Source organism: Monopterus albus, unplaced genomic scaffold (genome assembly GCF_001952655.1).
Source record: "Monopterus albus unplaced genomic scaffold, M_albus_1.0 scaffold105.1, whole genome shotgun sequence".
NCBI classification, from domain to species: Eukaryota; Metazoa; Chordata; class Actinopteri; order Synbranchiformes; family Synbranchidae; genus Monopterus; species Monopterus albus.
The window spans coordinates 942,334-956,514 of record NW_018127985.1 but is presented as its reverse complement, the minus strand read 5'-3'; the positions used below and the strand labels follow the sequence as shown (position 1 = coordinate 956,514).

General features: G+C 40.8%; 2 protein-coding genes across 6 annotated transcripts in view; both read right to left on the bottom strand.

Moving 5' to 3' along the window:
- The window catches only part of cdc42ep4a (CDC42 effector protein (Rho GTPase binding) 4a), a 16,447-nt gene extending 14,608 nt beyond the window's left edge, over positions 1-1,839 (bottom strand). The window contains exon 1 of one of the 2 annotated variants that reach the window (XM_020610569.1): positions 1,564-1,839. The gene's annotated coding sequence lies outside the window, so the exon portion shown is untranslated. Of the gene's footprint in view, positions 1-1,320; positions 1,342-1,563 lie in introns of those variants that run through there. The other variant, XM_020610570.1, reaches the window with a different exon arrangement.
- A 5,117-nt stretch (positions 1,840-6,956) lies between these two features.
- LOC109965968 (protein sidekick-2-like) overlaps positions 6,957-14,181 on the bottom strand; it is an 80,656-nt gene continuing 73,431 nt past the window's right edge. For 2 of the 4 annotated variants that reach the window (XM_020610455.1, XM_020610456.1), the window contains exons 43-45: positions 13,484-13,652; positions 11,060-11,189; positions 6,957-9,625 (exon numbers count right to left, since the gene is read on the bottom strand). In XM_020610455.1, the coding sequence (XP_020466111.1) occupies positions 9,215-9,625; positions 11,060-11,189; positions 13,484-13,652 (710 nt within the window). In that variant the 3' untranslated portion in view covers positions 6,957-9,214. The remainder of the gene's footprint in view (positions 9,626-11,059; positions 11,190-13,483; positions 13,653-14,181) is intronic. The other 2 variants (XM_020610457.1, XM_020610458.1) reach the window with 1 other exon arrangement.

The window sequence follows — 14,181 nt, the reverse complement described above, 5'->3', positions numbered from 1 at the left end:
TCTTTATAGATAAATATAAAAATAACCATTTATGGTGGTATTTCCTGGAATGCGAAGGGCTGGACTGGACACACACACAAAACCACTAAAGCTGCACTTCAACACCACCACAGACATTGAGATGCTAATTATTTCCATAATGAATATATAACACTCACACTTGCTCACTTGTGCAAGCACATTTCTGAGCAGGTTCTGTTTCCTGGGCTATGATCCAAAAAATACTGTTTATGCCGTCCCCACTAACACAGTGTTTGGCACAGTGTCTAACACCACACAGAGGACGGATAACTTTCACCTTCAGACACTAAACACATGTTTCCTGCAGGCAAAAAGATGTGTTGAAATTTAAGAAACAGAGGAAAGTAGAAGGAGCAGAACCTTAGCAGGCTGGTTAAAAAGAAAGTGTTGCCTGTCCTGGAAGACTTCAGTGGCACTTTTAAGAAAAATTACAGAAGTCAGGTGTATGAAATGTAAATCATGCAAAGGAGGGTTGCTTGTTTGCCAAGTTGTCATTGACCTAAATATATCACAACATTTGGGCAGCACAGTATCGCACGTTTTGAATAAAACATATCAAATGTTACATTTAAACTTATTTAAATAAAGAAGGCCACCCAGTTTGCCTCACAAGCACAAACCTCGGATAACATTATCTCCTCAAACAATCACTGGGAGAAGTTCTTATCAGTATGGCAATGATGGAGTAACGCCCTAAAGACCTGAGGCTCATCACCTCATTATCCTAGTCAATGAACTCATCAGATGCCATGGTGACGTAGCAGTTAGGAAACTAAACAGGGCTGCCAGGTCATCAGGCTCTATATGACCTGAACAAACAGGATAAATGTTTTACTTGTTGCAAAAGTGCAATTAGGTGTGTTTTAGACATATAACGCAAAACCCACATCCAACACCAAGCCAGTGTGGCAACTCCATTCACTTCCTCTATTGCCCAAACATACACTTCACCCAGTTTAGAATAAGTTGGCAAAATATCAGCACAGCAAAAATATGCATTTGCATATGTACAACACGTTCAGTCAACATCTACTGCCAATACAAAGTGGCACAGTTTAGACTGTGGCCTAATTTTGAAGCTGCATTTCCGTTCTTGAATGAGGCCTGTCAGAGCTTTCCTTCGGTGAACAGCCATAAATTAAAAAGAAGAAACACTGTGTATCAAATTTAACTTCACTGCCTTCCCAAATGAGCTAATATCTTAAAAATCGTTTCTGAGGCGCTTCAGACAAATCACCAATATTCTCGCGACAATTGCCTCCACAAAGAAATGTAGAAGTATAAAAAATGACTACTTACATTTAGTACCACTTGGTTTATCTTGTGTTTAGTCATTTTAGCGCATTACAATAAAGCTCTGATTCAGGGTGGGTCAATTGCAAACGAACAATAAGCAGCTGACCACAAAGGCGTCAGCTGCCTTGTGCGCCCCACGCTCATCTGAACTACTATTAAAATGCACACAATACAAATGTAAAGGTACATTTTTAAATTTCTCTGAAGTTTCAATGCAAGTACAAACATTAAGACGCACATACTTACCGAGCATCCATTCATAAAAGCCGGGCGCTGCTCTGCGTCTGGGCCCCCAGCAGGTTGACAATGTGGCCGTATTCATGAAAAGAAAGGCGACGCAAAACGCTCGGATCGACCTCTGAGAGCCTGAACGATGCTGTAAGAAAGCGGGCACCCTGTTTTTAATAGAAACATTACTGAGAGTACCCTCACATCCTCAGAAAGGATACTACTGCCCTGACGCGCAATTATTACTCACTACAATGCCTCCTGGTTCGGTATTGCGTGTGAGCACGCCCTCTTTACATGGCTCCTTAAAGACACAGGCTGCCAGTATGGGCCTCCTCAAATAACAGGAAAATAAATCATTATAAAATATTAACACCACGATTTAATTAGGCTAATAGAAAATCTAATAATAGAAAACCTAAAATGAAATAATCTTAATAAAATGTGTTGCTCCAAACCCATCTTAAACATCAGCATATCCAATATTTAAGGCTATAATTATTATATAAATTGCAGTGCTATGCATGGGTGGTGCTGTGCATTCTTCCCACTAGAGTCTCAGCTTGCATGTTTTAGTCAAATTACATCCTCTTTAAAGAAAGATATCCAAGAGCCATCATGATCTTATTGATGTCTGCAGTCACTGAAGGTTTTTATTGAGAGACTAAACTATTTGTTTGACTTGTGTATTCCAGATTGATCAGCTGCCCTTTGTCACCAACGGTCAGTTACCTTTTTGAAATGGAAATGAGTGGGAAACAGACACCCGAGGCTGTGCACGATCATCCTGAGCTCAGGAGAAAGGAATGTGTGAATGGCTGATAATTATCGAAGGGCAAACCTCACTTTCCTAGACCACCTGGACAAGATGACTCTTCACATTTGTCTTTTACAGCCATTTAGTTGTGTTAGCATATCCTTGCAAATCCTAAAGGAATCTTTGTTATTTCATATTGTTAGGACCAGCATGGCCTGAGTGTCAGCATCATACACTTTCAGTTTTTCATCCCTTCCTTTGGCTATGTTCCCAGTATGATTCTCCCACCAGCTGCTGGGAAAACAGGGCTCTTTATGAAAAGAAACTGACTTACAGTGGCCTTGACTGCAGGCTCATGCTGCATTCAGATTTGATGTTACGTTTTGGACATATCCACTCCTCAGATAACCATTGGCAGCTTTGAGAGCTCTGTTCAGTCGAACATCGAACAAGGATATTAGTGCAGCCTCAGCCTTTGCCTGAACTTGTTTTTTCTCTACATCTTTGATCTTCAAAAAGTCCATTCTCACAAAGTCTTAAGCTGTCTGGATTTTTTTCATCTGTTTACAGTAATGCTTGGTGAGTCAGGTGTTGAGGTTTCTTGACTGAGCATTTGACACCTTTAATCATCCACAACTTTCACTTTGGAGTTTTGGCAAAGGTTTACAGAATCTAGTGTTGTGTATCTTTTCAACATGGCTATTGCTGGTGTCAGCAGATCCAGGAGGAGCTGTTTCATGTAAATATTTCAGCCTTTTTATCCTCAGTGTTGGAATAGATTGAGGACTGCTCAAACATGACTGGTCTGTTATCAGTCTTATGTTTTATTTCATAGCAGAGGGTGCAAAGTAATATAAAGCTTTACTGGTAAGCCTACAAATTATATGTATTGATAGGAAGACTGACCTCTAGCATTTTTGTAAGTTCATTTTTTGGGGGCACTTTTGCCTTTATTTATTTATATATATATATATAAATGGCCAACGAGAGGTGGACAGGAAATAAGAGGCAAAGATTTGCCACAGGAGTCAGCAATCAGGCTTGATCCGTTGAAGTCATGCATATACTGCGCCCGAGCATATGGGACACTGCACCGTGACCGTTTGGCTATTGGGGTGCTCTGTATGGATGACGTGGATGACAGGTGGGTGGAAGTGGCCATTAAATGCCATGGCAAAGCAGTCTTAATCTGTAGAACAAGTACATGTGAATTTCATGCTGTCTTGGAAATAGAACCTATTTGAGCACTTTGCTCATGTCCACAAAACTAGATAGATAGATAGATAGATAGATAGATAGATAGATAGATAGATAGATAGATAGATAGATAGATAGATAGATAGATAGATAGATAGATAGATACTTTATTGATCCTGAAAGAGATTCAGGTATCCACCAGCAACCGCAACAGTTACCAAAATCACAGCACACCAAAATAAAGAAAGGTATAAAAATGTAAGTCTAAAATACAAAAAATAAGTATAAGTATTAAAAAAGTATAAATATATTGAGTGTATCAAGTATACCATATACATAAGGAATACATAATAAAGTAAATGTGCATAAAGTACCTGTTTGCAAATGCCAATATGTGCAAGAATAATCATTATATGCAAAGGTAAAAAAAAAAAAAAAGGTAAAAACTATGTGCAGTGCAGTAGTATAATGTCATTATGAAGTGGAATCATAATATTGTGGAGATGAGTAATGACATCACATATCTATGTCCTGATCAGACCTCCTTATTGGGAGGAGTTGGAGAGTCGTATGGCCTGAGGGTCAAACAACTCCTTCAGTCTGTCTGTGGAGCAGGAGAGAGACAGCAGCCTACTGCTGACTGAACTCCTCTGCCTAGTGATGGTGCTGCACAGATGGTGATGAATATTATCCAGAATGGACAGCAGCTTACTGAGGGTCCTCTTGTCCACTACAGATGTAAGAGAGTCCAGCTCTGGACCCACGACAGAGCCAGCTTTCCTCACCAGCTTGTCCAGACTCAAGGTATCTCGCTTCTTAATGTTGCCTCCCCAGCACGCTACAGCACAGAAAAGGATGCTAGCGATGGCAGACTAGTAGAACATCTGTAGCAGCTTTGTGGATGTTGAAGGACCCCTGCCTCCTCAGAAGTACAGCCGGCTTTGTCCATCCCTATACGATGTATCTGTGCTGGTGGACTAGTCCAGTTTCATCCAGTTCCAGACCCAGGTATCTGTAGGTCTGGACAACCTCTACACAGGCCTCCTCGATCGACACTGGCCTCAGGTGGGCTTTGGGCCTCCAGAAGTTTACCACCATCTCTTTGGTTTTGGAGGTGTTAATATGCAGGTGGTTAGACTTGTGCCATTCCACAAAGTCCTTCACCAGGCTCCTGTGTGTGGCACAGCTCTGAGTTGTGTTTGAAATCTGTGGTGTACAGCATGAATAGGACTGCGGAGAGCACTGTCCCCTGTGGTGCTCCTGTGCTGCTGACCACCGTCTCTGAAGTGCAACCCCTCAGCCTGACATACTGAGCTCTCTCCATGAAATGGTCTGTAATCTGGGACACCAGGTCTGAGTCCAACTAAGAAAAACTAGGATTATGATACATAGCTTTATTTTTTATAGACTGACCTTAAGTGTAGTAATACTGAAGTCCTGGACTCTGACTCAAATCCGACTCTAGTCCTGATTTTCAGGATTCGTGACTCGACTTGGATTTGAGCAGTGATGACTTGGGCTTGGACTCAGACTTGAGCGTTGACTGCATTTGGACTCAGAAGTTGGTGACAAGGACTTAGACTTATCTTTTTAGTAATAAGCCATAATAATTTGGCATAAGATACTGACACTGATATTCATGCTGTTCACCTCTAAACAGTGTGTGTGTGTCTGCTTACGAGTGCTTTTTTGGCTGTTGTGTCACACAAAGTAAGTAAATTCCTTTTAAAATGGTGAGAGCTGTGTCAATTGTGTTTAACCCCTTAACAGATCTTACAGATCTTACAGATCTTGATCACTCAGAGAACGAGGACTCAACTCAGACTCAACTATTCTTTGGTGACTCTGACTTGATTTGGACTGGAACATTTGAAAGCCAACTCGGACTCAAAGTTTATTGACTTGATGACCACACTACAGTCCTGACTGTTATTAAGATGCCTGAACTGACAGTGCAGTAATAAATGTATGATTCTTGTTAGCAAGTGAAATATGATAAACCAGGAGACTACATTTTTACAAACTGTTGCTTAAATCAAAACTCTCTCAAAGATCTAATTTCCTGCTGTATCATGCAGAAGTATGGGCACACTTTCCCACTGACTTGAACGGGGAAGTGAGTTCAAACTTTTGACTGGTAGTCTATATCATTTAGTCCTAATTTTGCAGTCATCAGTCAAGCTGTTAGCTTTGTTGCATATGTGCTTTGATGCACTCCAACAAGCACAATCAGAATTAGGGCCCATGAGGAGACACTGAAGCAATCAGGCTTGATCCACTGCTCATGTGATGCTGCAGCTGTCTGCAAATGTGAATGAGTGTCTGTGAACAGGATAATCACTTTATGTGGCCAAGTATGTTACACACAAGGAATTTGTTTCCGGTACAGAACTGAGGCAGCCATCTCTGGCACCAACTCACACGGATGGCTCTAACCATCGGGGGCAACGGGGGGGTTCAGTGTCTTTCCCAAGGACACTTTGACATATGGACTGCAGGCACCCACTGAACCACAGTCGCCCCACCTGCTTAGCTACTTCTGCTTAGCTTTTTGCAGTGAGTCATAATTAATATAATTTTGAGTTTCAAAATACAATTATTTAAATATTACAGAGCAGTTACATTTAATTTTTAAAACTGAGTTTTAGTTTTTCTTGCAGAAACAACAAACAAACAAAATATATTTGCCATATGCCTGTGGTATGAATGATATTTGCACTAGCAGACACTGTACCAGGGAATACTTTTCAGGAAACCTATAAGTTCAGTTTTCCTCATTACTGAAATGTAACTATAACCCAGCAATCCAGAACCCCAGAGGTGATGCACTGTTGTGAATTGAACAGTGTTTTCAATGGGATTTACTCTGCCTTTTTTTGTTTGGTTTGTTATGATTGTTTTGATGGTGGTAAATAAAGATGTTCCAACAACAGCTATCTATACCTTTTACTTAACTTTTTTGTTTTCCTCATTTTTCATAAAACCTTCCAGCCTGATCCCGCTTTTCATCCCCTAGGATCAATGTTTTCCAGCCTGAAATCAGGAGCTTATCCAGCACACACTCCCACCCTCCCCAGATTTTCATCATGCTTGCATCAGATCTTCTCCAAATTCTTCCTGTAACTCGTGTTCTCATACATCCCAATTATGGCTTTTTTGTGACTGAGAGAATCAGGTCTGCCCTGTAGGATCAAGAGTCACCTACAGGATAATCACATTGTCTTCGCAACTATACAAATAAAACTACATAGGACTGTCATTGTAAAATAGTCATCTACAGGGGCTTGAATTAAAAGTTTTACCAGACGTCTCATGTCAAAATTATAAATCACTACCTTATTGCCAGTCTATATTATTCTGCATAAAATTCCTTAATAGTCTAAAATATTCAGATGAGGCAAGGAGAAAAAGCCTTTACAAAATAGAATAATTTATTTTAGAGAGCTACCATGAATAGGTCCATTTTGTTTCTTTCATAATGAATACAGTGAAATTCACACTGGAAATTTGACAAATGTAATTTCTGAACCTTGAAGATCAATTGTCTAAGTTTATACACTGAGTGTCCAACTCTTGAAAAGAACCAGCATATTCAAAAGTGCTGTAGAAAACATGTCATCATAACATATGTACATGTACAGTATGTACTGTGAGCATAAAATGCTTTTCTGTCATCATATCAATACCATGTTACACTGTAACATGTTGAACACATAATACCACATGACAAATGTACAATATTTGTGTCCTGTTGTTGTCCACCCTTAAAATAAAGCTTTTTAAATGAACAGACACAACTACTGTGAGCTAATTTCTTCATCCTCACAAACAAATTGAGATTAGAAAATACATAATGCAAGTTTTATTATTTTGAAAGTTTACTGTCTGTACGTGAACAATTTCAAGTCAGATCTTTCCAGTAATATTGTCACAGAAGCATATTCTTCAAAATGCATTGCATTCTTGAAATGCAGCAGTGAAAAAGCTTTAGGTTTAGTTACTTTCATAAGTCTCAACAAGATGGTTTATTGGTAAACTTGGAGAAGATCTACTTTGCTCATTCATGACACATTTTACTAATGTTCTTTATGTTTTAGCAAAAGGATCAAAATGGATTATTCTTGTACTTCTTTGACAGCTATTAATACCATAATGCTTGATATGATGTGGATAATATCATTTGAATCAAAATGATTTGTGCATTTGGTCCACAGCCATATTCTGTGATTAACATAAAAGCAAACAGATGCACATTAAGAAAGACATTTTAGCTTGTATATCTATTAACATGATTACCAGCACACAATTAACACATTCCCCAGACTAATATAAAAGTGCCACAATGCTTTAATGTGATTCATAACATTGTCACTAGTGATGTTCTGAAAATGTTGAGCTTGAAGCTGATTGATATAAATATCTGATAAAGAATGAGACATGTACATAGTTAACACATAATGTAGTTCCAACAATGATTCAGCGGAGTGAAAAAGCCAAAGGCAACCGATGGCCACAGTGACCACTGGTGCCCTTCTCATAAGCCAGAGTTGAGTCTCAGCAGGCCAAGTGATCTGTACTCTAAATGACTCTAAGGGCCCTATTTTGAGGATCCACTGCGTCTGATCAAGATGTACTGGCGCAAGTGATGTTCGGCTGTGACCATGTTAATTTCAGCAATTTGACAATAAGGAAAAGGGTTCAAGCGCCCATACAAGTAGCAAAAGGGCTGTGCTTGATCCTCATTAAAGCAGGGTGTGTTTTATCCAGTCAGTGTGTAACCTCACATGCCCTTTAAGAGATGTGTGAGTTTGAACTTTTGGTGGCTTGTTAGCATACTGGCGGACTTGCCAGGTCGGAGGTCAGATTTTCTACTGAGGAAACAGATCTGCTCGTGTGCGAGGTGAAGGCACACGGTTACTAATCAAAATGGCATTTATTAAAATATATATATTGGTGTGCACAGCACCCAATGAACTTAATGTCATCTTTTTAGTTTTTACGTTTTACGTGTCCTGTGCAGCACATCCCAGGGTATAACAAGTGCATGAGCATTGTGCACACACCTAGACAGGGGTGCAGCACAACACAGTCAAAGTGCCCATTAAACAGTAATGATAATTTGATTACCATCATGCCCAAAATTTACCCGAACACACCCCATTTTCACCTGGACACACCTGCAGGTGCCAAGTCAACAGACTGCTGCTTGGTAAAAAGGCAATGTGATGTGCATGTCTTGAAAAAGGTAACTGTGCACGTAGGAAATTAGGAAACAGGCATACTACCTGCCGTGCACGCCATGTGTTTGCCGCAAGCTAGGGCCCTAAGGTGGTTGTTTTTTTCCATAAAGCTCTCATATTAATAATACAGTATTTTAAAAACAAGGGTTTCTTTTTTCAGAACCTCAGGCTCTGTTTATCCCTTGTTTACATATTTGAACCTCCAAACAAATTTACTTAAGCAACGTATATACATTTTCAAATGATTGTCTTTTCATAAAATACACATGGATTTACCAACCATATGTGCTACACACAATCATACACTCACACTCATCACAGAGGAGAAAGCGCTATTGAAGATGCCTGCAATGCTTGATATTCAGCCATAAAACAGACATAAGGCAAAAAAACAAAACAAAATACAAATAAACCAACAACAACAAAATCAGACTCATCTTCAGGGTCCTGTTGCTACTGGAAGGAAAACTGTGTGTCAAACAAAAGAGGAGAAGCCTGCGGTTGGTGCCTGAGTGGCACAACCCAGGCTGCTGGGGGGCCGGTAAAGGGTACTGTGCTGGCTAGGGGGTTCAGAGGACAGCAGGGAGGGAGTGGGAGTCCGGCTTCTCTTAGGCCTGAACAGAGTACCCTGGCCTTGGCATTGGGGCTGTGGGGATATGGCGCTCTGTGGGAGGAGAGGGGGCAGAGGTGGCACAGGAGGGGGGTGCTGCCGTGCCTCCTGTTCCACCAGGGGCTCGGGCTGGGCATAGCCGTATGCTGGTGGACGAGAAACACCCTTCTGCTGCCGCCGCCAGGAGTTGTAGTAGGTGGGATCGCTAATGTAGTGGTTGACGAAGGAATGGGTCTTCTGCCGGCTCTGATCCATCTCATATTCGCTGTCGCTGCCCTGTGAGTCAGTGATGAAACAGAGATAGATGAGAGTTTTATAGTTACAAAATAGTGTGTAGTAAAATAAACAAAAGCATACTTTTAGGGTGCCAACTGCAGAGATAATGACACAGGCTCACAAATCCAAGCTAATTCTACTGTTGCACCCTTACTGACAAATTGCACAATACTGAGACATAACACAGCAGGGAATGTCTACTGAGAGACAACTAGAAATTTATTAATCCATGTGCAATTCTGTGGGGTAGATAACCACTTCTACTGAGTATCTTTCAGACATAAGAGCTCACCCATAGCTCTGTGGAGCACAGCCGTGATAAGTGTATACAAGAGTGTCCTGGAATTGGACAGAGACAATGTTTACAGAATTAATTTGCTTTTGTTGCAAGCCAACAGACTTGTACGTGACAAATGTTTGTGTGGGCGAATCCTGTTGTTGTTCCAGCACACATTATAACAGCTGAGACACAAACACTTAAAAAAAGAGCATATTACTCTCACAGAAAACACTACAGGCTTGGCACATTTGTGTGGTGGACAAATGCTTGCCCATCTACTGCTCTATTGAGACATTACAGCTTAACAGATGCTGCAGCACCATTTATTTGCACAAGTGGCAGGTAAACAGTAGGAGGCTATGCAGAGGAAAATAATAACACCAGTTTGTGTCTCCCAGGAGAGCAGTGTTTGTTCAGACTAGGCTGAACAATGTTTTGACTGTGCAGGTGCCACATAAATTGGTCAGAGAAACCCAAAGTGAGTATGGAAAGACAGATGTGCAGCATCTGCTACAATGAACTTCTGTGCTTTTGGTGTCCATCATCCCTCGTCACTTCTAACCACCCTGTCTCTTCACTGGACCTCTTTGTTTCACACATACACTCAGCTGTTCAGATCATCACATGAAGTGCTGAGACCCAGCAGCCCTGATTAACATGACATTTCCTGTTTGACGAAAATAATTAGTAGTGAAGATGTTTCAAGACACATGATACATGAGAACTAGCCCCATACTTCCTTCCCAAGGGAAAAATCAGCATTTAAGCTCAGATCCAGAGATGTCACTACACTACACTAACAGAGGATATTTAATTTGAGGTGATCCACTTATGGCAGATTGGTTTGTGGACCATCATTAATTTAGTCTCCAAAATGCTGCTTACTAATTAGAAAGATGTCTGGTTTTTCTATCTAGATAAGCAGCGATTATGACACAAAAACAGAGGTCTTCAAGATGATACACAATGAATGCCACAAAAGCAAAAGGACGGGGAATATAGTGAGTATTTTTGAGTTTGGAAAGATTATGTTTTTCCCCAGAGGACTTTGTTGAAAAATTCAAACTGTTGAATTTATGCATTTATTTTAATTTAAGTCAATTGCCTATTCCAGACGAAGTGGATATGGGCCCCAAGCCAGAGTCAGTGTCTACCTGAGAGTCAGATATCTCAGAGGGTTTTTCAGTCAGACTGCTGCTCTCTGCTGGGATCAGGTCATTATACTTAGTGCTAACATCCTCATCTGAGTAGTGCAGACTTCCAGGGCTGGGTCTTGGTGGAGACCTGGACAGATAGGAAAAAAGGAGACAAAGTATCTGTGAGAGATAGAAAGCAAATAAATAAACTGCAAGAACTAATAGTGATGTAATTTTAAAAAAAGGTTGAATTGATCATGATTATGTTTCCCTCTGGGAAATTCTAGAGCTCTCTCTCCTCTTTGAGAACACATGTGAGTAAACATTAAAAGCCCTGTCATTCCTGTGACTGACACGCTTCAGATGACTAACGAAGCCTGCGACACAGTTCTAGAAATGAAGACGCTTCACATTCTGCAGGGGCTTCAGTGGGATCAACACGCATAGAGTTGGCATACACTCATTGATTATAGGAAAAAAAGATAGCTTACTTCAGACAAGCACAGACTGAGATATTTGCACATGCCTGGAAGCCATTACTACACGGTGCAGGGACAAGATTATTTTGGCTAAAATCATTTGCTGTTTCCTTCTGATCTCTGTTGGGAGGACTGGCAGGGGCCGAGCTCTGCACCCCAAATAGGATTCTGTATAAAAACATACTGTATAAGCATCCTCGTGAAATGATTCATTGTGGTCATTAGAGCTCAATGACTGTAGTGTTTGAGTCAGGCAGCAATTTAGATCTCTTGTGGAAAAGCTGCAGGAGATCTAAACAGCTCTGAGCTCAGCAAAGTATTATAAAGTTCTTTTATAAAAGCAGGTCAAGTAAAAAGACCCCTAACTCCTGTTGGCTCCAGTCATTAAGTCCATGAAGTGAAGCAGAGAGAAACATCTGTGCAGACAATTATTTTTCATCTCTGCAGTAATAACTGCTGCTGTGTTCAAGGTCTCTTGAGATTGAATCGGATAGTCACGGGGCCTAAACTAGACCACTACATTGCTGAGCTACATCAATGGGCATAACACCCATTAAGCACAGTTTGCTCAGTTGGTTTATGAAAAAAAAAGAATTATATAAACTACAAGTGGCATAAAAGTAAATGTTCAAAAGATCTAAAATAGAAAATGAATGTGGAGGCAGAGCAGATAACCATAAAACTGTGATGTCAAGTGCAATATTAAGGCATAAAGAAGTCAACCTTGACAGCCTTTCAAGTAAAAATTAATATGTACTTAAATATATGCAGGAGCTAAATCATTGGGAATGCCAAGAACTGGAGGCCAAGAAGCAACAACATGACAACGGCCATGAAAGGGATGACACAAGAGAGGGACATCTCTGGGTTAAAGGGTTGATGTGAACGGGTAAACTGTGACAAAAAAACCACCTACTTAGAATTCAGGCATGGTTGAGTTAGACTTTAAAAGGATGGGGCCATGTGAGCACAGGGGAGAGGCAATGGATCATGCTACTGATCACAATTCACACAAAATGCTGTCAGTGAGCTTTGAATTATTTAAGAGTTTTAGGGACCCCCACCCCCACCCCACAGATCATTAGCAAAGAGTACAGTACCCGACTGGAGCTCTTCAAAGGGAGGGAGGATCTCAAGGCCCTTTGATTCTGGCCTTCCTTGGTCAAAGGGAAAACAGAACAGATTCCCTTGCCCTTGATGCACCCCTTCTGCACCTCATTCCAACAAAGTGTGTACACTAATGCGCAAAAATGAACATCTTTTTGTGCTGTGACAAGAAGCAGACTCTGAACCTTCATCCACTAACAACCATACGACATCCATCCAGCCACCGAATGCATGACCTGTGTCTATACATTCCATTTTCCTCTCATGCTGCAGTTTGCAAAATTCCTCTTATCTAGTGTTTACCTAAACATTATCAAAGAACTCTTGCCAAAGTCCTGCTAACAGGCAGAAGGACATGCTCTCATACTGATAGCGTTGTACTTTATGTTGTGACAGCGCTCACAGCCCAGCACTTCAGAAGGAACTCTGGAATCAAGGCCAAACGAAAATGGCCGACTCTGACCCATAAGCACCCTTTGTCTAAAGTGGTGATGGACAGACAAAGAGCCCACGCAGAAGCTCATGAATGCTAATTAGCTGGTATTGTGCTATCTCCTTATACAAATTGTTGCTTTGCACAAACTCTGAATATCAATGAGGGGAGCAGAAGGAGGTTCAAATCAGCAGCTGAGCTCCTCGAGGCTTGGTTTGTTCTCTCAAGACTGACAGGCTACTGTGAGGGAAGAGGGGGACACACACAACACTACATTATTTATTCCAGTCAGTATCAGTAACACACTCAACTGGAAGAGGAAACTTAGAGAAAACTCACTTAACAATATTTGTATGAAGTGGAATTTTTGCCTGCAGGACAAATAAGTGACTGGCAAGTGACTTTACAGTGACAGTGACTGACCGTGTGTAGATGCCATTCTTGCGGCAAAAGGAGTTTTTCACAGAGAGGCGTCTGTTGTTAAGCTCCAGGGCTGGGAAGCGTCCCTCATCCAGGCGCACCATCTCTCCATGTGTCAAAGGCAAAGCTGTACAGTTGGAGTGGTTGCCTGGACAGGGGTATGAGGACGACACTGTGTGGGTCGTGGAATGAAATAAGTGATTCGCGATCTTCAAACAAATCTAGAATTACTGTAATTTTAGTCTTAAGGACTAGTTAAGCAAAACAATAAAACTCAAATAAAATATTGTACATAGTTCTTTTTTTAACAGTTAACCTGATTTTTTTCTAAACAGATACAAGAAAAGATGTTCTATTCAACTATCTTATTAATCATATCTTTCTGAATTTACATGTACACAGCAACTCAATATGATGCTGTTTGACTACATTATCAGGCACACTGTCTAGTCCTGGCCTCTAGTAAAACAAACAACAGACAGTCCAGCTTCATGGCTGGAAAAGTGGGGAGGGGTTGAAATGGGATATGAAGCCCTCTTTGTATCCACACACAAACACAGTCCTTGTCTGTAATGGTCTAGTGAAACCCTGTCTACTGATCCTAGTAAATCTGGCACCATAATAAATACTGACTAAGCTAAAAAAAAATCACCATCAGAAGGCTTAACCTGACCCTTCACTTTTTCCTCCAAGTCGTCCTC